Raw genomic sequence first — 26,185 nt, forward strand, 5'->3', positions numbered from 1 at the left:
AACCTCTATAAGCATTCACCCTGCCTTATGAAAGCATCGCTTACGTCCATTACTTGTTTCCGTTCCTCTCCTCTGTCTCTCTGGAACCTTTATTTTTTATTTTTTTGATTATGGGATCGGGTCTTTCAGGAAATGAATCACGTTTCACAGAAACAGTCGTCAAAATGATATTTTATTACGACATCACTGTTACCAGGAGAAATGTTGTCGTCGCTTGAGCCCACAGTCGGATTTGCCTCCTGCTTGCATGTCAAATCTCATCAAGCGCATGAGTGAGCTCCATAAATACTCACCGTCGGCCCTCTCTCCTGTTCCAGGATCTGTCCGGCTCAATTGATGACCTCCCCACTGGGACGGAGGCAGGTCTGGGTCCAGCCGTCAGGGCTGCCGGGTCCTCCAGCAGCAGCAGCAGCAGCAGCCAAGGGGAGCAGGGGGCAGGCAGCAACCAGGGGCAGTCCCCGTTCTCTCCCCATGCCTCCCCTCATGTCCCCAGCCAGAGGAGCGGACCCTCTCCCTCCCCTGTGGGCTCACCTGCAGGTTCCACTCAATCCCAGCAGTCCCGGTTAGGCTCGGGACCCATCTCGCCTGCCAACGGACCCCCGGCCAGCACCGCCACACCGGGTAAGGTTGCCAACCGGAGCCTGTTTACGTGCACAAGCATCTTGATAATCGGATTTCATCTTGACGAAAGGTGCAACTTGCAGAATGAGAACTTTATTAGTTTAATCACCAGAGACAAACAAGACTATCTCTGACAAGATTGCCGATGGAATCAAACGGCACGCCGCGTTTTACATCATGTACCGCCGTGTCAGATTCCCTGGGAAATTTGTAAATTGCCTTACAGCTTAAAGGGAAATTGCTTTGTGTCACCAAACAAACGTGCTGCTGTTGGAAAGCAAATGAGAAAGCAATCACAAAGACATCCCAGTCATCTAAAATGAGGTAGATTGCCTGTGACATCTTAGGAAGAGAGGAAAAAAAAAATGCTGTGACATCATTGATTGGGGGCGGGGCCTAACAGTCTCTAATCCCACGTGCTCTTTGAAAAGCACACCTGCAGCATCTTTAAAGCAGCACTATTAGTAGCTGTTGCTGCTGCAGGCAGGACCGTAATCTTCACGCCCACATTACTGCTTGACATTTACATTTATTTTCCTATTATAAGACCTGATTTCATTTTTTTTATGTATATATGTGCATTCCAAGAGGACTTTTAAAAGGTCATGTGGAAAGCCGGCCTTGATGCAAAATAGCTCGACATGTTTCCACGAATAATATTTAAATGCATGTTTCGCATTGCATGGGCTATGTTGCACTGCACGACTGAAGATTGTGCATTATATTACACCTGTCGAACCAAACTAAAGAGGAAAATAAATCAGGCCATGCAGAAGCAAGGTTACAATGAGGAGCGGTCGTGCATTTGCCGCTAATGAGTGTCTTAATTTAATATTATTGCCCATAACGATGATGCCCATGATGATCAAACCACTTCGATGCTACTGGAGAGTTAGGTGAGAACTTGAACTGCAGCCGAACAGTGACAACACTCCGGTTTAAGCGGTACTCGTTTTCTCTCTCTCTCTCTCTCTCTCTCTCTCTCTCTCTCTCATTCCTAACTCACCGTAAAATCCGTTCAGATCAATTTTTATTCTGCCAGTTTGGACAGAGGATGAAGCTGAGCGCACACCGCAACAAAAAAAAGCCAAATAACATTAATCCTGTGTGTCTAGACTGCGATATCTCGGGTCCGTTTGAAATCCTCATTCAGCCCATAGAGGAGTAATGCAGCTTAGCGCGGAGCGCTTTGTGGAACATGTCTCGTTCATTTTCCTCACACAGTTCCTGTCCTTGTATAAGAGAGATTTAAGTCTTTGATCATTTAAAAATGTCCACCTCGACTTCCTGTAACTATTTCCAACATTTATGTTGAGACGACAATTGCTCTGTGATAGGAGAGTGTCAGCGAGGATGAAGGGAAAGGTCTACAAGACAGTGGTGAGGACAGCCATGATGGACGGCTTAGAGACGGTGGCTCTGAGGAAAAGACAGAAGGCGGAGCTAGAAGTGGAGGAGATGAAGATGCTGAGGTTCTCCTTGGGAGTGACCAGGTTGGATAGGATTAGAAACGAGACAATAAGAGGGACAGTGAAGGTTAGACATTTTGGGGACAAGGTCAGAGAGACCAGACTTTGATGGATTGGACATGTCCAGAGGAGAGACGGGGACTATATCGGTAGAAGGATGCTGAGGATGGAACTGTCAGGGAACAGGACTAGAGGTCGACCCAGGAGAGGTGAGGGAGGACGTGAGAGTGGCTGGTGTCGGGGAGGACAATGCAAACTCTGTGTTAATGACGTGAGGCTTGTGGTGGAAGACATTCCATCTGATTCGTAACCTGATCTCGGATATGGCAGGCAGAACAAGATGGCAACAGGATCATCAGACGACGCCCGGCGAGTCTGTCTCCCGAGGGCTCAGAGGAGTTCATAACCATTTAGATAAACACTGAGCATTATAAACGAGTGTGGATTTCAGTTGCGTCAGGCAGGTGTGCAAATACGTGCGTCTGCACGCGTGCTCAATGTCACCCCTCCCCCCCCCCCCTTCCCCCCACGTCATCTCACCGCCTCTCTCTCCCCCCGCGGACTGCACGGCTGACCGGAGCATCGGCGTGTCTCAGACCTGTCTGTCAAACTGACAAGAAGGGGCAAAATGTCTGGAGTGAGAGTCAGCTCCTCTTCCTCTCCCCCCCCCCCCCCCCCCCCCAGCTTGCAGCAGCTTACCAAAGTGATTGACGCTAATGAAAAACTGGGACCGTGTTTGTTTGTTTTTTCTTTCAAGGCGACTCGTGCCAAGAATCACGACGGGAATCCGGAATGAGGTGGCAAAGATGAGAAGCGAAACCGATCGCTGGGACACGATTAATAAGAAAAATATTTTGAGATATTCCCCGTGCCAAATAAATGGCGATAAAGCGTAGAGCAGGGAGCAACATCTGGCGTGTTTTTTTTAGCGGCTGTACTACAATCAGTTTGAATTAGATCAAGGAGCAGCCAGCCTGAGAGACACGGGAGAACTAATGTGGTTAGCACACATCTGATTACTAACGTCTCGCTTTCCAACACTTCATCACAACTTTGGGTCGCGTTGTCATGTTAGTCTGGTGCATTTCTAGGAAGGGTGGGGGGGTGTGGGGGGGGGGGGGGGTTCCTGAGGTTGCTTTGCTTCAGTTGCGTGAACAAGTGTCCTCTCGATAAAACAAACCAAACAAGTTTTAATAAGCGCATTAATTAGCGTGGAAAAAATTACTGGTTTTTCTCTCCGCCGTATTTTAAGCACCAATCAAGAAAAAAAAGAAAAAGAAATGATGCCGCGTGGCTGCTTTGCATCGCGGCTCATTAACACGACCGGCAGTGCAGGAATTGGGCTCGGAAGCCTCCTTCTAATTGATTCTGCTCTTCTGCTGACGAGATCTGTTGTTGTTTGCATTGATGTTCCGGCTTGTTTTTCTGTGTATCCAGGTAATTCGAGAGCTGTGCTGTGAATATCATCGCGTCCATTTGTGTTGATATTTCAGCCACTTAATTGTGAAGTCCAAAGAACGTTTGTGGCGTTTTGCTTTTCACCCCAGCTTTGCGGGCGGTCAGGGGAATCGCTGGAGCCTATCCCGACTTGATATGGGCGAGTGGCGGGGTGCACCCCGGACGTGTCGCCGGATGCATGTTTTTGGAGGCGGGAGGAAACCGGAGAAAACTCACACGGATACGAAGAGAATGTGCAAACGCCGCACAGATAGGATTTGAACCCGGTGCGTTCGTGCCGTGTGCCGCTTGGGACGCATTGTACCCTTCACAATGGTCGGAGAAGAGCAATTTAATCATCCTTTCACCCAACTTTCACACACACAGAACAAAATGTAACAGCAGGCAGCTAAAGCATGCAGGTTAACAGGATCCATGCGACACACGTGTTTACTCGTAAACAAATCTAAATCTAAATCCCCTACGCGTGCAGTCGTGCTTGTAAATATTTACGGGATTGCCGGCCTATCACACAACACAAGTTTGGACAATTCTAACTTATCATTGAGTGCATGTGATTTTTTCCATTCCTCACTTCTCCTCTCTCTCTCTCTCTCTCTCTTTCAGCATCGCTCCATGAAGCAAATCCAATACACTGTAACATTATCCGGGCCTCGCTTTGCTATTTGGTTTCTCTCCCAGAGCCAAAAAGGCACATACAGGGCCAAATTGATTTTCCTGTTGCGCTAGATTTGTGACAGTTGAGCAGAAATCACATTGCTCAACTGCCAGCCTCCTCCTCCTCCTCCTCCTCTCCCTCTACCTGGTATGCGCACGTACCTCCTTCATCTCGGTGTCTCGAAAGCAATTCAATCTTGGAATATTTTCCTCCGCACACGACATGTCGGCGATGAGGCAAGCAGACGTCCGTCTTTTATCTAAATGGGTGTTGAATGCGAACGCTGGCGTCGCAGCATTCGTCAGTGAATGCGAGCCTGTTGGAAAAGAGAAGTCAAATCATCCAGTCAAAGGGCAGAACACGAAGGCCTGAAAAAGTTTGCCACTCAAACGCGCCGTCGCCTCGTCTCCGTTTCAGCGGACTCAGACTCTGACACTCTGGCGTCGATAGCGTAGCGTCTGCCGTGCGGTACGGAGCGCACGCATTGGGCCAGTTTGACAAGGTGTCGCCAAGTTGACAGCCCTGTCAGAGTGGCGTCACTTCCTGTCAGCCCTAATATGGCTGACAGGACATATCCATTACCAGACCGAACCTCACGCACACACACAGAGCACACACACCGGACCCGGATCGCGGCTGCTGATAGGGTGGATGTAAAATCCCAAAACAAATTTCAATGTCAAGGAAATAACGCTCAGAGGATTTTGGTCTTGGAAGGAGCCATTTGTTTCCCTGCTTACTGATGCGTTTCCTTCTTCTCATTTGTCGCCATCGTGTTTTCCCATTCGTGCCTACAGACGACCGTTGCTGTTATTTCTGAAGGAATAGCACGATCAAAATCAATTTGTCCCTACAAAAGAGCGGTTCTGCCAAAATAACTGACTGTTTTAACCACTTAGGGGATAAGAGGTAACCTTGTGTCCCTGTCGCCATGGCAATGTGTGTCCTTGCAATAGACTGTGAAGCTGTACCAAGACAAACTTGGCGAGATTAACACCGTCTGTGTTTGGACCTGTTCTCAGATTCTCGTCTCTCTGTGTGTGTGTGTGTGTGTTTGCACATTTGTGTCTACATATCTTGCGTTGGGGGTCAAACTGAAAGACTTCGCCGCATTGTACGGCTGCTAATTGACACAGTTTAACAGCCCAAATCACAAACATTTTGTCTCTTCTGCTTCTCCCTCCAAGGTCCGTCCCCCCCCCCTCGCCTCCTCCCTCTTACTCGCACTTTCGAGTTTTTCTTTTTCTTTTTAAGAGGTGGTTTGAGCTCGCAGGCGAGTGCTCAGGAGAGTTTAACCGTGGATCTGCGTTCCGCTTTGAGTGCTTCCGGGGCCTAGAAAGGACAGGAGAGGTCAGGGTGAGCGAGGGAGCGATAGATAGACGAAGGGAGACAGAGGAGGGGGGGGGGGGAGACCAGGACCAGAGGGTCCATCCCAATCAATCTCCTCCGACCCGCTTTACATCCGTTCCTGTCCTTTACGTCGTCCCGCAGCACAGCCTGTGGTTTGCATTCCATTTAACATTTCAGAAAAAAAAATCTATTTCTAATTATAATGAGAACCGCAGATGGAAAAATACAATTTTGCAGCACTGGTTTCCTTCAAAACGGGGGGGGGGGCAAAGGCCAAACCGAGACACCTGGAAGGACCTCGCCTCAAAGTGGCCGTTTTTAAATACGTCTTCCCAGATGGGGAAAAAATAAAAAGAAGCTGCAAAATAAGGAGTCCGAAATGCAGCCGCAGGGATTTTCAACAAAAACTTCGATTTTTAGTTTGTAGTGCAAGTTATTACAAGAAAGCAGTGGAATTAAGGGTGGGGGGGGGGGGGGGGGAGTTTATGCAAGTGTGGAGCCGGGCGAGTTTTCCAGTCACACCACTCCCTAAGAGGCTGCTTGCTGGGAACACCGCCGCTGGCTGTCCCTGTCCCTCTCTCTTTCTCTCATTATTTTTTACCGTGCTCGCTTTCTCTTATGTTCCCTCGTCCCCACCCTTCCCTCCCCATCCCTGTTTGTCTCCGCTGCATGCTTTGCTCAGAGCATTGCTGCGGTACAGGCCTCCCACCGAGGAACAAGCATGCATTTTCCATCCACATCTCATTTCTCTGTTCCTCCCTATTATTTCTCGCCGTCTCTCCTCCAGCTCTTTCTCCTTTTCTGTCCTCCCTTTTTTTTTTCCTTGTCTTCTTCCCCATCCACACATCAACCCCCCCCCACCCCCCCACTCCCATCCACCGGTCTATTCCCCACTCTCACATTCCTCCGCCTCTCCTCCTCTTGATGGCTGCTTGTGTTCGAAGTGAAACAGCAAAATGCCCTCCCCGCAGGCGTTATATTCACAAAACACACCGTCGGCCAAAACAGGAGCGGGGAAAGAAAAAAAAAATGGCGCCGGCTTGCTGCGTTAGCCGTTTAGAGAAATCCCATTCTACCTCTGTCCGACAGAAAACCCTAACGGAACCTTAACTGGGTGCAATTATCTTCCCTCCCGAATACATGTTTTCTTTCTTTCACTCTCTCCATCGCTCTCACTCTCCCCAACATCCCACTCTCTTGGTTTTTTAGCTTCAGCTGCAGTTTTGCTTTACTTACAGTTGCTACTCAGCATTGGACGTAATGAGGATCTTGGGAGAGCGCTTGTTTTGTGAGCCACTGCAGGCCTGCTCGCGTCCCCCTACAGGGAGAGTTAACTGGCATTTGCCCCCCGGCTGGGAGAGGCATTGACTCGCACCCATTGAGATCTAAACCGCCAGTATTGGAGCCCGCTGTTCATCTGCATCTTTCCCCTAAAGACATAGCAAGTAAGGGGATATTATCTTGGGTGTTTGCATTCACATAATACAAGGCTTGTATTAAGAGATGGTGCTGAAGCAGTCCTTTCTCTGTACTCCACACCAGTCTATTAGCGCTCACTGCCATTCCTTCACTTTAGCATGGCCTGCGCTGCTCCATGGGGTTTGTATTAGAAACAGTTAGGATGTGTGTGTGTGTGTGTGTGTGTGATATTTATTTATTTTTGTGTTTTGTCTTGGTTTAAACATATTTCTGCACTAATTCACACCCACACCTTCCTTTCATCTGCAATAAATAGAAGTTTGTTTCGGTTTTGTTTGTTTTGGGGGGGGGGGGGGGTCTAGTTTTATTTTATTCTTTTACTTCATTGACATCACACAAAACGCATACAACACACACACACACACACATAGCTTCTTAGCTCAATATTAGCAGAACCCAGAAACAACAGAGTTGTGGGTGCTAGTTCTCATTCGGCTTTGAACTTCCCAGCATTCGCGTTTGAAATCTTCAAAGGAGAAATGTGAAATGTCTATTGGGTTTTTAGAGAGGAGCATTATCTCCACAAATGCAATAATAAACTCCCATTGCTTTCGGCGCTGCTGCATCGTATCACGCAGGAAGGGAAGCAAATGGATGTGCTTGTTATGTGTATTTTTTTTATTTCTGTCGGCCATTGTCCAAGTTAATCATTTGAACTCATACACAATCACGAATGTGTCACTTTCACCAACAGTCACACGGATCAGTCAGAACAGACGCATCCAATCAGAATATATATTTTAATTAGCACTTGTAAAGGTGTTAATTGAGGGCAGCGGGTAAAGATGCGTGCTGAGGGACAGCAAGGTATTTCAATGCCATACCGTAGCCATGTGCTAATTGTGTCACACAGCGCTTATGGGATCAGTAGCAGCAACTCAAAGAAGGTCTGAACGTTGAAGAATATGTGCACAATAAATAGTAGAAAGATGAACAAAGAGGCTCAGATTCTGAGGAGACAAAGTTTTATTTATATAAAGAAACCTGTGAATTAAAATTAATCTCTACAGATACATATTATAGAGCAAACTCTCAGACAGATCGGCTATGAAATGGCAAACGCTTTCGGAGCGCGGTGAGAGGGATCGGCCCAGGCTTGCGTGTTCTCTTCCATTTATTTGCTTTACATTTCCATTCATAGGGTCGCGAGCAAACACTGACTTCTTTCTGTCGACGGGGGAAAGATATAGGGTCATATCCCGCTGACATTCGTCTCTCTTTCCCTCTCGGCAGCGCATGAAGAGGAACAGCGTGTCAAAGATTCGGCATGAATTCGGCATGAATTATTTAATGGTACATATAAAAAAAAAACCTGCCAGGACTCACTGACGCCCGTTTGTTTTTTTTTTGGATGTAATTATTTAATGGCGCCTTGTTAAAAACGAGAGTGAAGAAAGTATTGGCGAGGGAAAAAAGCAAAGGGTGGACGTGAGAATTTGTGAGAAGAGGCCTTTGTTTTGCTGGACATTAATTGGCAGTGAAATAATTGCAAAGTGCTCCGAGCCTTAGAGAAATAGGGAAGAGGGGCGAAACGAGGATCCCTACATCTCGTACCCGTTTCTCATGTCTTTGCATTAATCTCATCTCCAGTGTCGATATGCACGGCCATGTAGAGAGAGAGCAGTGAAGCATGGAGGGCGCCGGTCCTTGTTTGTACCTTCACCGTGGCGTGAACTCGCATGCAGTGCAAGCTGCTGCCACCCTCACTCTGCACATCCAAACAAACCAAGCCTGACAGCGGCACCGGTGCCTGGCATGCATCTCTGCACACACACACACACACACACACACAAGCACACAAAGGAAGGCTTTTATCATAGGGTCGGCATCCATGTTAAACGGTTCACTAAACTCCTGCTAGCGTACTTCATCCCAACTACCCACATCCGCCCATCTAATCCTGTGCAGCAGCTAAATCTGTCCCTCTGGCCATGACCCTCGATGACAGGCTTCAGTTTCCCCTGGCTAGACAGAGATACTACAAAAAAAACAGCACAATGTAGTGCTGGTACTATATGTGGTACATATATGCAGAAATACGCAGACAAAAATTCAGATTCAGGTTTTCTTTATTATTATTATTTTTTGCCAATTGTTACAGTTCAGGCTTTAAAGGGTTACGTGTGTACAGATGGTTCTCAGATGGTTCTCGTAGTACCGTGGACTAGAACGCTAGGCCGCGGTACTATGAACATAGTGTAGGCCCGAGACCATGCTCTATATTTCCTTTGTCTGCTAATACATTTGCTCCTCCCATTAGCTCTAGCAAACCAATCATTGTTAGCCTTGTGGCTCTGAGTGTGTTAAACTCTACTATCTGCAAAATGCAGACGGATCCCTCTGACAGTGACGAACTTCATCAACGCTGCATTCAGCTGTTTCCCAAGGGCTTGAATGTGACGGATATTAATTTGTATGTGAAGGTCCCACGCTGCAGGTTTTAAACGAAGGTGTACTTCTTTTACATATGAACGTATTGTTGCTTTTCCCCTTCCTCCTCCCGGTGACAGTAACGAATCAAGTATTCCGTCTTTGAAGCACGCCGCCTGATCTATTCACGTGTGAATATTTGCAGCAAGTATACTGTGTCTTTGTGTTCTTGGCCTTCTTCCTTTGTGTACTTGAGTGTGTTATTTACACATGTATGTCCAATTACATTATGTCTGTGCGCGGGTGTGTGTGCGTAGGCGGCCGGGTCTATGGAAATGTTGTTTATGCAGTTTTATGCAAAGCAATTATGTTGACTTAATTGGGTTTGTTTATGTGGAGTGTGTGCCACCTCCAGTCGTGTGTGACTGCTACTGTGGACAGACACGTCCCTTCTTCACACACACACACACACACACTTCACAAAAGAGCCCACTTTGTTCTGTGTGACTGGATAATTTGAAGTGTTTTCTTTATAATAATGGATTTATATTCACTGAACACTGAATCAGCAAATCTCTGTAGCTTCCTGTTACCCCGCAATGAAAATCCTGAGCAACACAGTCCTATTTCAACTCATACACTGACAGAAAAAAAAAACCTAGTGGCATCGTTACTGAATATAAAGAGTCATTCACACCTCAGCAATCAAGAAGTAGATTCCAATCCGAAAATTCCATCATTTACTTGAAAAATCAATTATAACCCTATAAAACATTCATTTATTTAACGCACAGTTAAATTCTAGATTATGAGAGCAATTTGAAAGAATCGTGAACATGAATACTTTTTATTGTACTTTAAATAGCAAAAATACTAAATATTACATGACAATTGTTTTTGTTTTTTACATTACTCCTTATTTATTAAGAAAAACCACAAAAATGTCAAATTATGCCTGAATCCTGAATCCACATCTGGATCTAGATTTACCTTAAAATCGTATCTACTCCTCTTTGGCCTGAGGTTCATCCCTTTGGAAAATAGATCAATCTCGTACACAAACAACAACAACAACAGACAAGGTTGGTCCCATAAACTCAACCCAACATTATTTGCAGCGGTAAAAACCAAGCGCTCCTCCTCTCATCCTCTCCTCGGGTCTGAATCCAAAGATAAAAAGGTTAATTTGCCATTTTCGCTCCATCCTCTAGGCCAAATCAATCCGCCATTGTCTCTGCCTTCCATTGTTCTAATCCGACTCTCAACTCACTATTGGATTTCAATGGAACAGGCGCAGCCCAAAGACCTGCACAACCACCGGATCAATGAAGCTCAAATGGCTCCGGTTTTGCATCATGGATTGCTCTAGATTTAACGTTTACGCAGGAAGGTGGCACCAGGTTCCGAGTCTTACCGGTAATATGTCAAACGTCTTCACGCAAAGGGATCCTGCCATGTGTCTTCTTTATTTTCTCCTTTCGGTTCTTGTCCCGCCAGAGTTTCACCACAGCCTGTACACATCCTTCTTTCCCCCTTTACTATCTAGCCTGGCATGCAGGTTAGATCCTTCAATTTTCAAACAAAGCAGTTATGAAATAACGTACAAATCCACTTTCCATTGACCTCTTTTTTATTCAAAGCATTTTCTGTTAATGTAACACGTTTTTTTTTTTTTTTTTTATCAATCATCTTCATGTTCTTATTTCACATTGTTCTGCAGGTTCCACTCTGGCGCCACAGAACTCTGGTAATGGACCGGATGTCACCCGCTCACCCTTGGCCCAGGATCGAGGTATGCATACACGTGCAATAGTAAGGGTTGTCGTTATTCATAGCGTTGACATCAGTAAAGGAAACGTCCTGACTGACATGCATGTCCTTAGAACATGCGCTGCATGCTTCATGGAGAGAATGCTGGCTGTCATTGTGCAGCTCTTCCAAACAGACTTCTTTCCACAGTCTCACCACCCACCTGCCGCCTTTCCTTTATGCTGCACTCTTGACAGCGCCAGTGTCTTTAATCTCCCCATTTTCTATTGGGTTCGGTGTCAAAGCATTCTGCAGCATTGATTAGCTGCTTCCAGTAACCACTGCCATCTCAAACTGATTCGGACCAGTAACGACTTGTGGAAACCCTTTCGCAGCTACGGCCCTACAGACATGATCCATAGCCAGACACCTGTGTGAGTTGGATGCTACAAAAAACTGCTTGTTGCCAGAGACTTAATTGCATAATTGCTAACCCACATGTGCTCACCAAATGGTTGAACCGTCTCCAGATATTTCAGCTACTTTCTTAACTACTGGTAAAAAATAAAATAAAAAAGGTAATCGCTGAACATATTGGAAAAACTCAGGGTGGAAAAGACTAGGAGATGATGCAGCGTTAATGGAATGGTGCCACTCCCTCTCTATCATCGTCTGAAGAGCATTTGGCCTCAGAGATGGATGGAGGGAGTGGATGGATTAAGATGGAGGGCGGGAGGAAGTGTAAAAGGTTATTCCATAGCATGATGATGAAACCCAGCCAGAGATTTAATGCTTCTTACTAATGCCTGCAAACCTCAAGCCCTCCCCAGCCCAGTCCAGGAAAACACAGCATGGACTGTTGCTTCTGTTTTGTTCCCAGCTAGGATTAACCCCACCCCACCCCAACCAAACCATCAATACACAAGTCCCACTTTGCTCAAGTGTCTGTCTCGCCGAGAGCCTCTCTCCACTGCTCATTTCCATAAATCCACAGAATGTCCTTTTTTTTTTATCCCACAGTCTATCTCATGGTTTGCTTTGCTTTGCTGCTTGTTGTTGTTGTGTCCAGTTGAGAGCTTCCCTCACTTTGCCAGTGTGTGTGTGTGTGTGTGTGTGTGTGTGTGTGTGTGTGTGTGTGCGTGCGTCCGTGTGTGTGTGTGGCGAGGGAGAGAGAAAAATCCTTGAATGTGTTATTTGCTTTTAGCACTGTCTGCACAATGTTCCTCTCCTCATCCATTTTCCCGGCAATTTGAAGCACGATATTACACGCTGTAATTTTTTTCCTCCTCCTCTCCAGAATCCCCTTACCCTAATGGAAGCAAAACATTACAATAATGTCCTCGCTCCTTAAAGCCAGCACTCGCAGCCTAAGCACTTTTAGGCCCCAATCGCTCTTTCCCTCTGCTGCACTGTCTTTCCCTCCCACACACGCACTTTCTCTCTCTTTGTCTCGGCCTCCGTCTCTTTCCTGCAGACGCAGACACACACACACGCACAACACCGCGTTTATTGCTCTCTTTCTCCATTATCTCCCCACACACACACTCAGAAACACAAATATAAGCATGCATGTGCATATAGAGAATACACACAGCATTTATTTTTACTTTTATCTCCCTCCTCTCGCCTCACATTTTCTCCCGCTCTCTTCTCGGAAGCATAGAATTATACAATTGTCAACTTGCACTTTCCGTTTCCCTGAACCCCAAACTCACTAAAGAGTCCGTCTCTGCATGCTCATTCAACAAAGCGTATAGCTATCAAAGTTTACAGTCGAGCGGGCCCAATCCATTTACACCTAATCTCCAAAACTGAATTCCCCGCCTAACACACACACACATACACACAAGCGTGCCCACACACTCCCTTTCTCCCCCAATGGCTGCTCAGCGTCCTTTTCCTATTCGTGGTGGATTGGGAGACCTTTCTATGGGTTGTAAAAAAAAAAAAAAAATGAGCGGGGGCAGGTTGACGGAGCGTAGCCCAAGCGAGAATCGCTCCAAATGTCAATTTGAATGGTCGAGGCAGGTTCGGGCCTGAGAGGCTCTGACACACCTATTGTCAGAACAGCTCAGAATAACACAGTGGCTATGATCAGATCACAGACCTATTCTGTGGAGAGTGGAGCTCATGTTGAGAGCTTTACATTTCACTCAATTTGATGCATATTTTTCATATATAAACAGTGGATTCACTTTTTTTTTTCTACCGGTACACACGTCGATAAACCTTTTGCTTTCACCTCTGACACAGTTCGCTGAACATCCCATCCCATCCCTTTTCAGCACCTGTTTTGTAGAAAAAAAAAAACAGGCATTGGTCTGTTACTCACTGGTTTCTATCAATGAGGAACAGCAACCAAAGCCTGGCTAAAGGATTAGGGGCTTTCATCGAAAGGAAGGGTCTCTTTACACAAGGAAATTGAATGGATACTCAGTGTGTTGAGCCAGAGAATGATCGCGCCCAACCGCCCGATCCCTCCGCCAACATTGGATTTTACAGAGCAGGTGAATTCAGTACCGAGAAGCTTTTTGCTTTTCAGGGATTTAGCATTTTAAAATAAGTGTTGACACAGCTTTTTTCTGTTTGTATTTGCTTTTTCAGGGTTCGTATCCAACATGCAGAGGAACCAGGCCGGTTCTCAGTTCGCCTCGCCCCCCTCACCCGGGGGTCCGTTGTATACTGGGATGAGTGCCTACTCCCAGAGTGGCCCTTATGGACCGCAAGGATCTCAGTACGGACACCAAGGTTGGGAGCCTGTTTGTCATCTACACTGACATGATTTTAATAATTATCACACGACTTGTTTTCATTGGTGAAATTTCACCCTCAATTAGAGGTTTTTAGATCCAGTAATTTAGCATGAACTGAAATGATGGTTAAACTAGAAAGGCACTCAGCAGACCTCCCCCAAGTAGCTCATTGCCCTCATAATTAGATTTACACCATCCACATCCGCATTTTTATCGTTTAATTCATGAAAGATTTAGTCCTTCGGCTTGTTGAAGCAACACAGAGTAGAAAAGAGGATGAAACTTCTAATCCATTGTTTAAGAAATAATCGTGAACATTTTCCACAACGCTATGAGTCCTCTCAAACTTTCTGATGATTTTTTACTTCATGCTTTGACTTGTAGCTGACACCGGACCTTGCTTTCTAAATAGGATGAATGCTGAATGTATGATTGAATTACGGGGGTTATTGAGGAGCGTGGCCTCAGATTGGAATGCTGCATTTGTCTTTATTTCATGACTGTTGACCTCCATATTTGATTACTGTACTGGGCCTTGACATCAGTGTCGTTTGGTTTCAAAGAGAATTTGCCAATGTGGAAAATACTAAAAGAGTCATTTTGAAATTCACAGGCCTTCTTCCTCTTGTTCCTGTCTCTGCTGTGCCACTAGAAAGTTTGTGAACCCTTTCAAATGTGCTCTATTTCTGCATAAATTCAGAATACCATTAGATCATCATTCATGCATTAGATGTGTTTGATTGAATAAAGATAGGAACCTCTAGAATCACAAGGTCGCTTAAAAGAGTCATTGGAATAACATCAATGGGATTAACTAGATGTGAGTTTAGCAGTTTGGGGCCTGTTAATATGAACCGAGGTCTCTGCTAAAATAAAATAGTCTTGATCAAAGGAGACTTCAGCATTGATCAAGGTACTCAAGGCATTTTAAAAAGTATACTATTTAGAATTTTCAACTGAGAACTTTTCATGTATATTTACGACTTGAAAAAATACAATTATTATTTTTAGTATTATTATTATATATCTATGCAGAAAAAAAAAAACTTCAAGCTTTGATGCAACATTGTCTTTCTGTACACACTGACAGGAGCAGGGCTTTCCGTTGTGTCTCGTGTTTGGCATTGAAAACCACACTATGTGTAGGTGTCAGACAGATTATTCATGAGACACTCGATGACCTCTCCTCATGACAAGTTTATGAGGGTGCTCCAGACTGTCGGGGGGGGGGGTCTTTGACTGAATGATGACGTCCAATCCTGTCGTCAGGGGGAACCTTTTAGCCTTTAAAAAAAAAAAGCAGCCAGTGTTTCATAGTCCATCATAGTTTGTATATCACTTGTGGATATTTATTATATTTCCTTCAAATATGTATGAAATGAGTTCTATAAACTTAGTTTATTGTTTGAATCGGATTCGTGTTACAGCAGAAACAGGCTTATTGTATTTAACGAACACAAGTAAGCATTAGTAATTCTGTTTATTCCATATATGTAATGAATTACATGAACATATCCAGTAAATCAAATGGATTTTGAGATCAGCTAGCATCTCATTAGCAGATTTAGGAGCAATAGTACTTGGCGTCATTTATTACACTGATTATCTGTTACAATATGCATCAGGTACATCAAAATGCCATCCTTTTCTGGCTCTAAAGAAGAAAAAATAAAACATCACAGATTCCAGGAAATCTGGTAAAATAAATAAGTTTGCTTTCTACAATTAAGCATTCTCTGTTTGCTTGTTTTCTACAACGTGCGACTTCCAGCCATCCAACAACCGTTGACATCTGCTGTTGTACTTTATATTTTTTTTGTTGTTGCCTTTGGCGACACACCAGGATGAAACATTATGGTTTTTATTTTTTTGGTAAACGTGTGTTTTAATGTGTCACCTTGATAAATGCACCCACCCGTGCGTGCGTTTTCCCAAAAACTGTTGCCTCTCCCTCGCATTTGTTAATGTTGATTAATAGCCCTAATGCATTTGGTATTTGGTCTCCCTTCATCCGCCCACTCTTATCTCTTAATGTGACTTTGGCTGGGCTGACAGCCCAGTAAGCAGTGAGGGGGGGAAATGAAACAAGCACAAGTGTCAAAGCGAGGTGGATGAGGCTGGGAGAAGCTCTGCAGGCAGATGAGCATGGAATATGGAATGATGGGCGAGCCATTCCCTTCAGACTGATAGAGCAGATCAGGCCTGCTGTCTTTTTCCACATACAGTATATATAGTTTAAGTTTAACTTATAAAGTATGCATATTTATATACATACATAAAGTATATATACATATATTTAAGTGGCACAGACAGAGGAAGTTGATGCTTTGTAATACAACAGCTCTTTAAAAACGTATATTTATTTTTGATGATGTTTTATTCTCATGCATTATACTGACAACTGTTTGTAATGCTTTGGCAACCCGATCAATGGGGATGTGCTGCACGATTTTCCAGGACTGCACTTTGCCGGATAAAGATGCATTAGATTAAGTCAACTGTTGAGCTTTTTTTGGACCACCCGCCATTTCTTTTGCCGAGACCACACTGCACCCGCTCTGCATTAATGCAGCAGCATTCGTCCCAATCACAAAAAAGGAAAGCATGACTCTGGTACCGGAAACTCTGGTGAACTCCCCAGCAAAAAGAATCCCGGGCTGCGGGGTGAACGGGGCAGACAGCTGCTGGTCATTGTTCTTAATGACAACTCCATCTGCTCCTCTTCGCTCTCCCTTGCGCACTAACAAATTAGGCCAGCCATTAGCCAGCGCAGGAAATACTTTGAACTCTGCGCTGCTGTTTTTCTTGGCCTGTTTGCCACTACCAAGGAACCCAAAGCGCCCAACGCTTTGGCCTTTTGGGTTGTGTTTGCGTGATTGATGTGCAGCGATGCCTACTATCACTAACTGTACTCGCCGAGCTGTTGGGCGACGTGGGACCAAACCCGACAGTAATTGATTACATAAGCTCCGTCTAACTCACAGTAATGGTAATGCAGGAGGCTGCAGGTGGACTTGGCCCTTCGACAAACGTGACTAAACTATTTAATAGTTATTTAAGTCCTTCCTCCACTGTATCCAAAGGTTTTCTTCCAGACTGGTTGCTAAATTAAATCCCTCCAGAGCCTCCTCTCCTCTACTGTTCTCCCAGTCTAAATTCTAAAAGCTAACTGCCCAGTATTTCCACAAAAAAAAAAACAATTTAATCTGCTAAATGTTTATGCACGTCCCTGGAAAGTCCTCTGCATCCAAAGTTAAACTGATCTCCTGCTGTGTGTTGATATCAGCCTCTCCTCAGGACTCAAATGACTCAACAGCTGTTCTCAAGACAGGCATTTGGACTTGGTACAGAGCGAGCATGTTAGGAGCAGCGAGCACATACACAGGGGGGGGGGCGGATAACAGGCCATTACAGGGAGGGATTTGGACTGTCTCTGCTGGTGATGACCTTACTTCAGACAGCACTTTAAGCCTCGATGTCTTGCTGGAGTCACTGTATAATTCACCCCCCCCCCCCCCCCCCCCCTCCACAAAAAAAAACCAGCACCTCGGGGAGGTAGTTTGGTTTTTCAGAGGAAATTGACAGCGTGTGGAGCTCAGCAGCCCCAAGGCCCACCCTCACCCCGCTCAGGCTCAGACTCCCCGCTATAGAGAAGATGCTGAGGTAGCTGGTAGAGGATGTGGTGGCCTCTGGCGAGAGAAGACGCAGCAAAAAAACATCCATCCGAGCCAGTCGTGTGTGTGTGTGTGCTGCAGTATGTGGAGGGACTGAGCATCAGCCGTTCAAGATTTGTTATCCGATAAGACGGATCCGCTGCTGGTTTTACCATTAAATGGCACATTAGGTTGCATCCATAAAAAAGAGAGAAATTCTGTTATTCATTCCTTTCATTTATTGTTCAGCCACTTGTGGATATGGACAGTCGACTCCTTGCTTGTCCTTGGCAGCGCCAGCATGCAGCCGTGTAATCTGTGCCTCATTGATGGAGTTCACAGATCCGGAGGGCGCGTTGGTGGTGCGCCGTCGCACCTCTCTCCACCGTCGCAGGGACAACGGCTGCATCGGCTGTTAGCATTGGACGGTCCGGCCTGCTGAGGAAGCAGTTGAAGCTAATCTGCTCGGTCACACTCCGCTTCTCCCGCGGGCCTGCGGGGATTAAAGCCGGGCGTAGGATATAGCGTCCGGCGTATGCGTGACCGGGCAGGGGAATTTCCATGTAATTGTGAACGAAGCACCATGAGCTCTCCTTCTCCTTCTCCTTCTCCTTCTCCTCCCCTCCATCACACTATAAATACCACCAAGACTCCCCAAAGGAACGCAGATCTCAAGAAGGAGGCAGGAGGAGACCAAGGCTCAGGCGCAAGGACATGAAAGGAGACAAATGAGAAATGACATCCTCCTTGTACTCTTATTCCTCCTGTCCCTCCTTGATTGGTGTCCCGAGGAGCGGGCAAAGTAGAGGAAGTGGATGACACACTTATGTGCGTGTGTATTCATGCTTACAAGCGTATTAAGTACTGCAGACATCTCTATCCGGGCCTGGTTGGGGCTGCATCTGCAGCCACTTCTAAAGACTCAAACTGGGAAGTCAGAAAACCTGAAATGACTCTTGAAAAACCTAAAATCTCAGTCATTTTAGAAGTAGGTCAGCACTGTCTGTCCTTGAAGAAGTGCTCGAGTGCTTCCTTCAGCAAGTGGGTTGAACTGAAGGCGTGTTTAAACCCCGTCCCGCAGCTTCCGCCGTCGTTCCTTTGTCTACTGAGTCAAAGTGAGCGCACGAACATGTTGAAAGGACGTGCTATACATCAAGCAGTTTGCTGCGCTGGAGCTTCAGTCTGTCGCAAGGGCCAAAAAATACAAAGTGTCCGCCCAGGTCATTAAGAATGCATGGCGGACAGCCATGACATGGGGCTCAACAGCTGTCCAGAGAGGTTCTGAGAGAGGTCGCTCACTGCGGCCTTGATCAGCTGCAGCAACGCGTCCACCCGAGCCAAGTGGAAGGAAACTGCAGGGAACCGTTCCCAGGATTTTCCACAGTACTGTAAGAAAGTCACGTACGAGTAGAAGAAACATGGAAAATGTGTCTTTCACTGGTTGCAAGTATTCAGGCACAACACACACACACACACACATATATAATACATACACATACATATTTACACACACACACACGCAATCTGTACAGCATATATATCCTCCTGTGTTCGTTAGCAGACATCCTTTCTTCTTGAACGCTTCCCTGTTAGAGCCCCAAAACCCTTGACAGGTGTCAGCTGTAGTCGGCTCACCGGCTCACCAAAGCCTCTCCAGAAATAATCCACTTCTTCTTTTCCCGTCTCCCACGGAACATTTCATCACAATTTCTGGACAAATTCAACCAGAGCTGCTGATTTTCTTTTTTTTTTTTGTGAGAAAGACTTTTATTTTGATTCAATATAAATCCTGTCTCGAGGGTCGGGGAGTTTTTTGTTTTTTGTTTTTTTGTTTTCCTCTCCCCTACCTCTCCGTCTTTCTGACTTGCTTTCTGGCCCCATCCTCTGCTGCCTCCTTCCGTTCTCTCCCTCCGTCGGACTCGCAGCCTAATGTCATGCGGAAAGAGTCCTCACTGAAGCAGCTCGAGGACACTGAGAAACCGTTTCCATTTTCGGAGATGGTTTTTTTTTTCTCTCTCTCCGTGTGGAATATTTGTCATTCAACTTTCCCTCGCTTCAGCTTTTGCTGAAAAGCTTTCAGGTTTTAAAGGGACTTGATCCCATTTTCCAGACATATTCTCAGGGGATTAAGCAGCGAGGCCCAACTAAAGCACCCATAATCAAATCAAAAATAAATAGCTGCTTCACAATGGAGGATGCCACATTTTCCATTCCTGTTTTGTAAGGGATTTGTCCCAAGAAGGGGAACATCGCAGTGGAAAAGGTGCCTACACGGGGAATACAATGTGTTGTGTTCTGCACTCCCGTTTACAGTGTGTGTGTGTGTTCTAATGCGACTAGATGCACATGTAGTCTTTGACAGCTTGGTTATTTCACCTCCGATTTCAGCTTGTATTTTGAGTTGAGCTGAGTTTTTTTTAGAGCCAAAATGGAGGGTTTAAGTGTGCCTAAGGAGCTTCTGGCTCTTTGTGGCCATGTGTCACTTCCAGGGCAGCAACAAATGCGTTTACTGCAGATTAGAGCGCCTCTCAAGTGTTTCACAAAGTCGGCCTTAAGCTTAGCAATTGTTCCTCGGGCGATCCGGAGAACCCGCAGCTGTGGGGGGGGGAAACATCGCACCGCACCCCGTGTGGTCTTCCATGTCTCCACCGGGGGGGTTACAGAGGTCGTGAGTCAGAATTCAGTTCAGCGCTTCATATTCCTCGTTTCTCAGCCGTCACGCCGTTATTTCTCGATGGATGAAAGTCGTACTGTATTTGTCAGCGCTGCTGCTGGCACAAGGGCGTCGGCTGACAAGCACTTGATAAACACTCAATTTCTTTCAAATGAAGTGATGCATGGCGCCGATCTGAGGCTGCAGTATTTCACCGCAGCCATTTTTGTGTCATTCTCAGAAACAGTCCATCAAACTCGAGCAGGAAGCAAACGCTCTCCGGCGACAGCAGCGCATGCTTTACCTTTTGAGGGGACTTTGTCTGTGTTAACACGCCTCCAGCCATTGGAGGCTCATTCACGTGTGCCTTCCTCTACCCCAGGTAACTACCCACGGGCCGCCAGCTACAGCGGCCCCGGCCCTGGCGTGGCCAACAATCTGGGGATGAATGCGAGCAGCCCCATGCACGGCCAGGGGCCTGCACAACCCGTAGGACGCAGCTACGGCCCAGCCAACCACAGCAACAGGACGTACCCGCCCATGGCTCCCAGCTCCCCCAGTATGCCTCAGACGGCCGGGCCTGGGATGGGCCCACCCTCTCTGGGTGGCTCCAACCGTAAGGCACAGGAGGCCGCGGCTGCCAACTCAACACACAACAGGTAAGCCAAGCCTGACTCTAAGCCGAACCCCAACGACCAATCGGGCGCTCTAATTTCATCAGGGATGTTTGTGAGATTTGTCAGAGACTCACTTTGGTCTGCTGTGCCTTTATTTCCACAAAAGTTTGCATTGATTCAGTGTTAACTCGTTCCTGCTGCATAATGTCGCAATGGTCCTAAGGGCCCCCCCCCAAAAAAAGGAAGAATAAACCTAACCAGAAATTGCAGTATGCAAATATTAGGTGCTAGGAAACATCTCCGTCATGACATCACTCCCTCTGCAGCATCCTCTATGGAGAGGCGGCGCTGAACAGCCCCGTGGGGAGACTTCTTGTCACCGATTTTTTTTTTCCTCCCTGACGTGTCAGAAAAAGAATTCCATCTCATGGGGGGTCCTCCGCTCCTGCGAGTCGTTTATGGAACCATCTCTATTTTTGCTCCATCTCATAAAACGTCTGACATTTTGAAAGCTGGCACCGAAACGCCAACGAGACGCTGTGGGCCGTGAGAACGACGGTCCAGGTTGAGCGCTGCGCTGTCAAAACACCGAAGAAGAAGAAGAAGAAGCAGCAAACTGCAGGTTGTAACTGTGAAAACACCAGCGATGGAGACGACGCCGGCAACGCAAATAAAATCCGCTTTAATGCCATAACGGGATACGAGTTGAGGAATATTATTTTTCCACCGGGGTTGGAGCTTTGCATGTATGAGCGTTTGGAGCGTTGCAGAGCGGGGGGGGCTGATGGGGGGCGGGGGGGTTGTGTGGGCAGTAAACTTTTACTGAACCTGCCGGGGGAACTTGTGAAAACACGGCCATCTTCTGAGAGTGGATTTCTGCACTTCCTCCATCTAACGGGGCGTCTCGGGAGCGCTCCCGCCAGCGTTCAGGCCGAGGTGCTTGATTAGCGCTTATTAATGTTCTCTTGCTGCATGAGACGGACTGGAGGAAGCCGTGATGGTTCAGATGAAGTTTCTCTATCTTTTGGGAGTCTGGGGGGGGGGGGGGGGGGGGCACCGAACTGCAGGCAGCCTCCGTATGCGAGGTCCCCAGCTGAGATGCAACCCCCCCCCCCACCCACACCCACTGGTCCACATCCCACCCTGGCTCACCATCTCACAGGCCTATCACCTCATCACTCACCTACTGCCCTCAGACCACACGTGTGTGTGCCTTTAAGTACTGTTGAAACTGTGTGTGTGTGTGTGTGTGTGCGTCAGTAGACTATCAAAACAAGTCATAATTTTTAACATTCTAATTTTATTATTGATGTCATCGCTTTCGTCAGTGTTGCTTGAATCACCAGCATCATCATCATCATCATCAGAGTCTTAGTTGCTTCAGTGAGGACATACAGTGCACTCACACTCACACACACACACACACACACACTCACACACACAGACTGCAGCAGTACTAACGCTGGCCACTAAGAGATGGCTGGGCTGTCAACAAGAAAAGGCATGACGTGATCTGTGCTGCTGGGACCAATCAGATTGGCTGTCAGTCTCCACTCACATCCGCCGAGACACTGGTGTCGCCTCACTGTGGGCCTGCAGGAGGAGGAGAGGCTCTCCTCTCTCCTCTCTCCTCTCTCCTCCACCGTTTGCATGCATAAGCTTGCGTGCTTCCATCTTCACCTGTCTGTCCGTCCGTACAGCGATCCTTTTGGATTCCCTGGATTCTCTGCCTCTGCCTGGTGCTTTATCATTATCGCATCGTCCATTTTCAGCGGATTCCAAAGATCTCATTTGCAGCCAAAGGCATCCAGAACGACGACGCCTTCGTCCTTTGATTCTGAATCTGTTTTTTTTATCTTTCCCCCTTTCAGCCGCAGCGGCATCGCTATGCATGCTAACTTCCAAATTGCGATCCTGTGTTTATTCAGAACAAGCATCAGGAGGAAAACATGAATGTTTGGAACAAAAAAAAAAAAGAAAAGCTTCTAAACTAGCTGGTGTAATACAAAAACAAATAGAGCTTAAATGTTTTTTCACAATGCGTATTTCTGCAGAGAGCGGCGCTTTCTGTTCTCACCTTCAGAGTTGTTATTGTCTGCTATCACTCACTCTTCCTCTCTCATCCATCCCCAGTCTGCCTCTGTTCTCTCTCTCTCTCGCTCTCTCTCTCCTCCCACCTGTTTCACTCTTTCCACCAACTCTTCGTCTCCGCGCAGCTCTGTTATCCTACCAAGACTGTTTTATCTCCCTCAGTCTTTGTTCTTCCCAATTTGCTTTTTTGTTCCCCGCCGTCTCCAGCTCAGCCTTGTTATGTTTTTCTTCCTCAGATCCCACTTTAGAACATCTGAGGCTGAGATCAGGAGAAAATTGGACTCCGAAAAAACCTGTAGTTAAAGGCTCCAGCACCCCCCCGTTTGCCCTCCAGATCTCAGCGCAACATTCTGAGACATTCGTCCCGATGTCTGTCTCAGTCTGGGGAACAAGTTGTTAGTCTAGTCTGACACTTTGATGCATCGACCCCTAGTAGAGCTGCTGCAGCCACGCGCTCCAGCAGACCTTCAAATCAGGGGCTAGTTAATAGTGATGTCATTGGCTATTCTCGTCTCCCCTAAAACGAGTCCCTTCACCACATTTCCACTCATAATCCCACCTCTGACCCCCCCCCCCCCCATCTCCTTCCTCTCCTGACTCACACCCCAGCGCAGACACACTCTGGCTTCATTGAGTGAAAAGAATGGCAAATGAACAGAGGGGGGTGGGGCACTTCTGGTATCCCACGTTCGGAGGTGATGGTCATGATTAAATCTTACTCAGAGTTTTTATTTTTTTCTCGACCGGCAGAAAACAATGTCCTTGTTTCATCAGTTAATCAATTTGATTGGTGTCTGAGGGCGGGAGGGGGGGGGGGGGACACTGTTGATCATAAGTAAAAAAAAAAAAAAAAAGCATCCTGTTGATCTGCTAAAACTTCAAAGAGCAGCAAATCTAGATTTTTTCTTTTACTGGCAAAGACGTAGAGAGTCTGGCTAATCGGGATTTTGTTATCTATGGGAAGAGGAGTTTCCATCTGTTGCTGCTGTTATTACAACTCAGTGACAAATTAATCCTGCACAATCTAATTCTAATGCATAAGATAATTTTCAAAGTAGATCGATGCAAGGTTAACCTTGAAATCCTCGTATTTTCTCCTGGTAATATCTTTAAACGTCGACTGTTTTGGTGCAGCATGCTGCCAGTTGTCAAGTAAGATGACATGCTATGTTCAAAAAAAACATGGCCGGTGTCAAGCCTGTCAGTGTGGAGTAGGCACGAGTGTGTTTCAGGGGGGAGGCACCATGTATTGATGCTGGGGAAGAGAACAGAAAGTATTAAAGTATAGTATAAGCTTTTTGTTGGCAGCAGCTTGTGAGGACAGAAATTGGCTTATCAAATGACTTTCCGCCGCTGCCGGCAACACTCCGCGAGAAAGTTCCCGAAGCTCTGTCGGAAAAAAAACTAAGCATTTAGCAGAAGAGGAGCGAAGCTCAGGGCAAAGAGAAAGAAAAAGGAGCCGTAAATCAAAGTGAAATTGTTGGGAGAGGGAAGACCAGAGTGCTGCCAGGCAAATCCTCGCCAAATAATTCATTTCTGACCTCCTTAGTAAGTAAATTTACTAAATAAATAAGAGAGCAGCGCTTGAATGTCAAGAACGGGGGATGCTGCCTGTGGTGCTTCGTCGCTCACAGTCTTGGCAGTGCTGGGGGGGGGGGGGGGGCTCTGCTTTCATTAGAGGGGTAAAATAAATGGCTTCTCCTCCATCCATCCTGAGCTGTTTGATGTTGAGGAAAGAGGGGAGGGAGACGGGAAGAGTAGCTCTTCTCTGGATTTAATATGTTAAAAGCCGTCCTTTTATTTTCTGTTAGGGGGTCGTGTGTGTGTGTGTGTGTGTGTGTGTGTGTAGGTGTGCATGTGTGTGTGGTGAGTCAGGAGTTAGGAGGAGCTATGAGTCCAAGCTGCCCTGAGAACAGATTGGGTCCATATATAATTCATGGCCTCCAGCCAATCCACTCCGTCCTTCCATCGAGCTGCCTCTTTCTCTCTCTCTCTCTCTCTCTCTCTCTCTCTCTCACACACACACACACACACAGGGATCAATAGAGAGGGGCAACCAGCCATCACACTCTCCTGCAGTCCCAGCTCTTCTGCTGTCTCTTCCCGTTATCAGCGCTGGGAGGCATCAGCGCGGCCTGTCACCGCGAATGAAGGACAAAGGCGCCGCCACTTCTAGAGCGATGCCGTCAGCTGGTTGGCTGGCACCTCGTAACCATGGCATCCCCTTGGCAACAAGCGCCCACCCCACGCATGAAAACAAGGACATGCTCAAGCACACGCTGACACGAACGCGCGTCGGTGTGTGTAGAATTAGAAATAAGGAGGAAAGAGGAGCCGCGCGTTGAGATGGAATCAACCGGAAGGAGATGCATTTGTCTTTTTAGATTAATAAAGAAACAGCTGTGTGTTTTTCACGGCTCTTTATTTTGTGTGAGACGGGGGGGCTCCTCGGCCTTCCAGAATAGCAAAACCTTTAGCTGTGCTTGCTTTGAAACTCCTTAAAACTTGGGCAGAAGTTTCGAGCCTCCTCGCCTCAGCCCCCTCCCAGACGGCCTCAGCCCCCTTCCTGATGGTGTGAGGACGCCGCCGATGTCTCTGCGTTTCTGACTGCGTGTTCCCTCGACTCAGTCTCATGGAACAGCTCAGGGGCCCTGAGCAGAGAATGCACCCCCCCCCCTCCCATCGGTCCACCAGGGACCCATACTCGTACCGCTCTAGATTCTTGCCTTAAATTCGCTCCCTCCTCCTCCGCTCTTCTTTTTCTTCCTCTTCCTCCATTTCCATATCACCACCACTCTCTTCTTTCACACGCTCTTTCTCTTTCTGCCGCAACAGGATGTTTTTTTTTTTTTTTTTTTACCCTGCAAAAAGGTGCCCAAGAGCAAGATGGATGCGCCGTGGTGCCCCCCCCCCCCCCCCCCCGATAGCGGCACATGCATATATTAAGTGTGATTAAACGCTGTGCAAAGCCTCCATCAAGTGCTTTCTAATGGGCTTTTTTATGACATGAATTAGTCATAATGGGAGAGCGCCACAGCTGAAAACCTCCAACCACTGCTGCTGCTGCTGTTGTTGATTTGGATATTTCACCGTACACATGAGAGCTTCTGCTTATATTGCTTAAAGTGGGTGAGGGGCATTTTTAGGGAGTTGATAAATGAGGTTTGCAGGCGTTTGGCGCCTCTAAACTTTTTTTTTTCTTTACTCCCATCTCTGTGCTTTTTTAATTGAGAGGAAAGGTAGCAATGATCAAAAGGTTAATTC

The 26,185-nt window shown here is 46.7% G+C and overlaps 1 protein-coding gene across 1 annotated transcript in view; it reads left to right on the top strand.

Annotated features, from left to right (window-relative positions):
• The window catches only part of arid1b (AT-rich interactive domain 1B), a 133,430-nt gene that overhangs the window by 86,278 nt on the left and 20,967 nt on the right, over window positions 1-26,185 (top strand). Inside the window, exons 4-7 of the mRNA XM_068752058.1 lie at window positions 318-621; window positions 11,126-11,197; window positions 13,759-13,902; window positions 20,596-20,872. Of these exons, the coding sequence (XP_068608159.1) occupies window positions 318-621; window positions 11,126-11,197; window positions 13,759-13,902; window positions 20,596-20,872 (797 nt within the window). The remainder of the gene's footprint in view (window positions 1-317; window positions 622-11,125; window positions 11,198-13,758; window positions 13,903-20,595; window positions 20,873-26,185) is intronic.

Source organism: Brachionichthys hirsutus, chromosome 18, assembly GCF_040956055.1.
Source record: "Brachionichthys hirsutus isolate HB-005 chromosome 18, CSIRO-AGI_Bhir_v1, whole genome shotgun sequence".
Taxonomy (NCBI): Eukaryota; Metazoa; Chordata; class Actinopteri; order Lophiiformes; family Brachionichthyidae; genus Brachionichthys; species Brachionichthys hirsutus.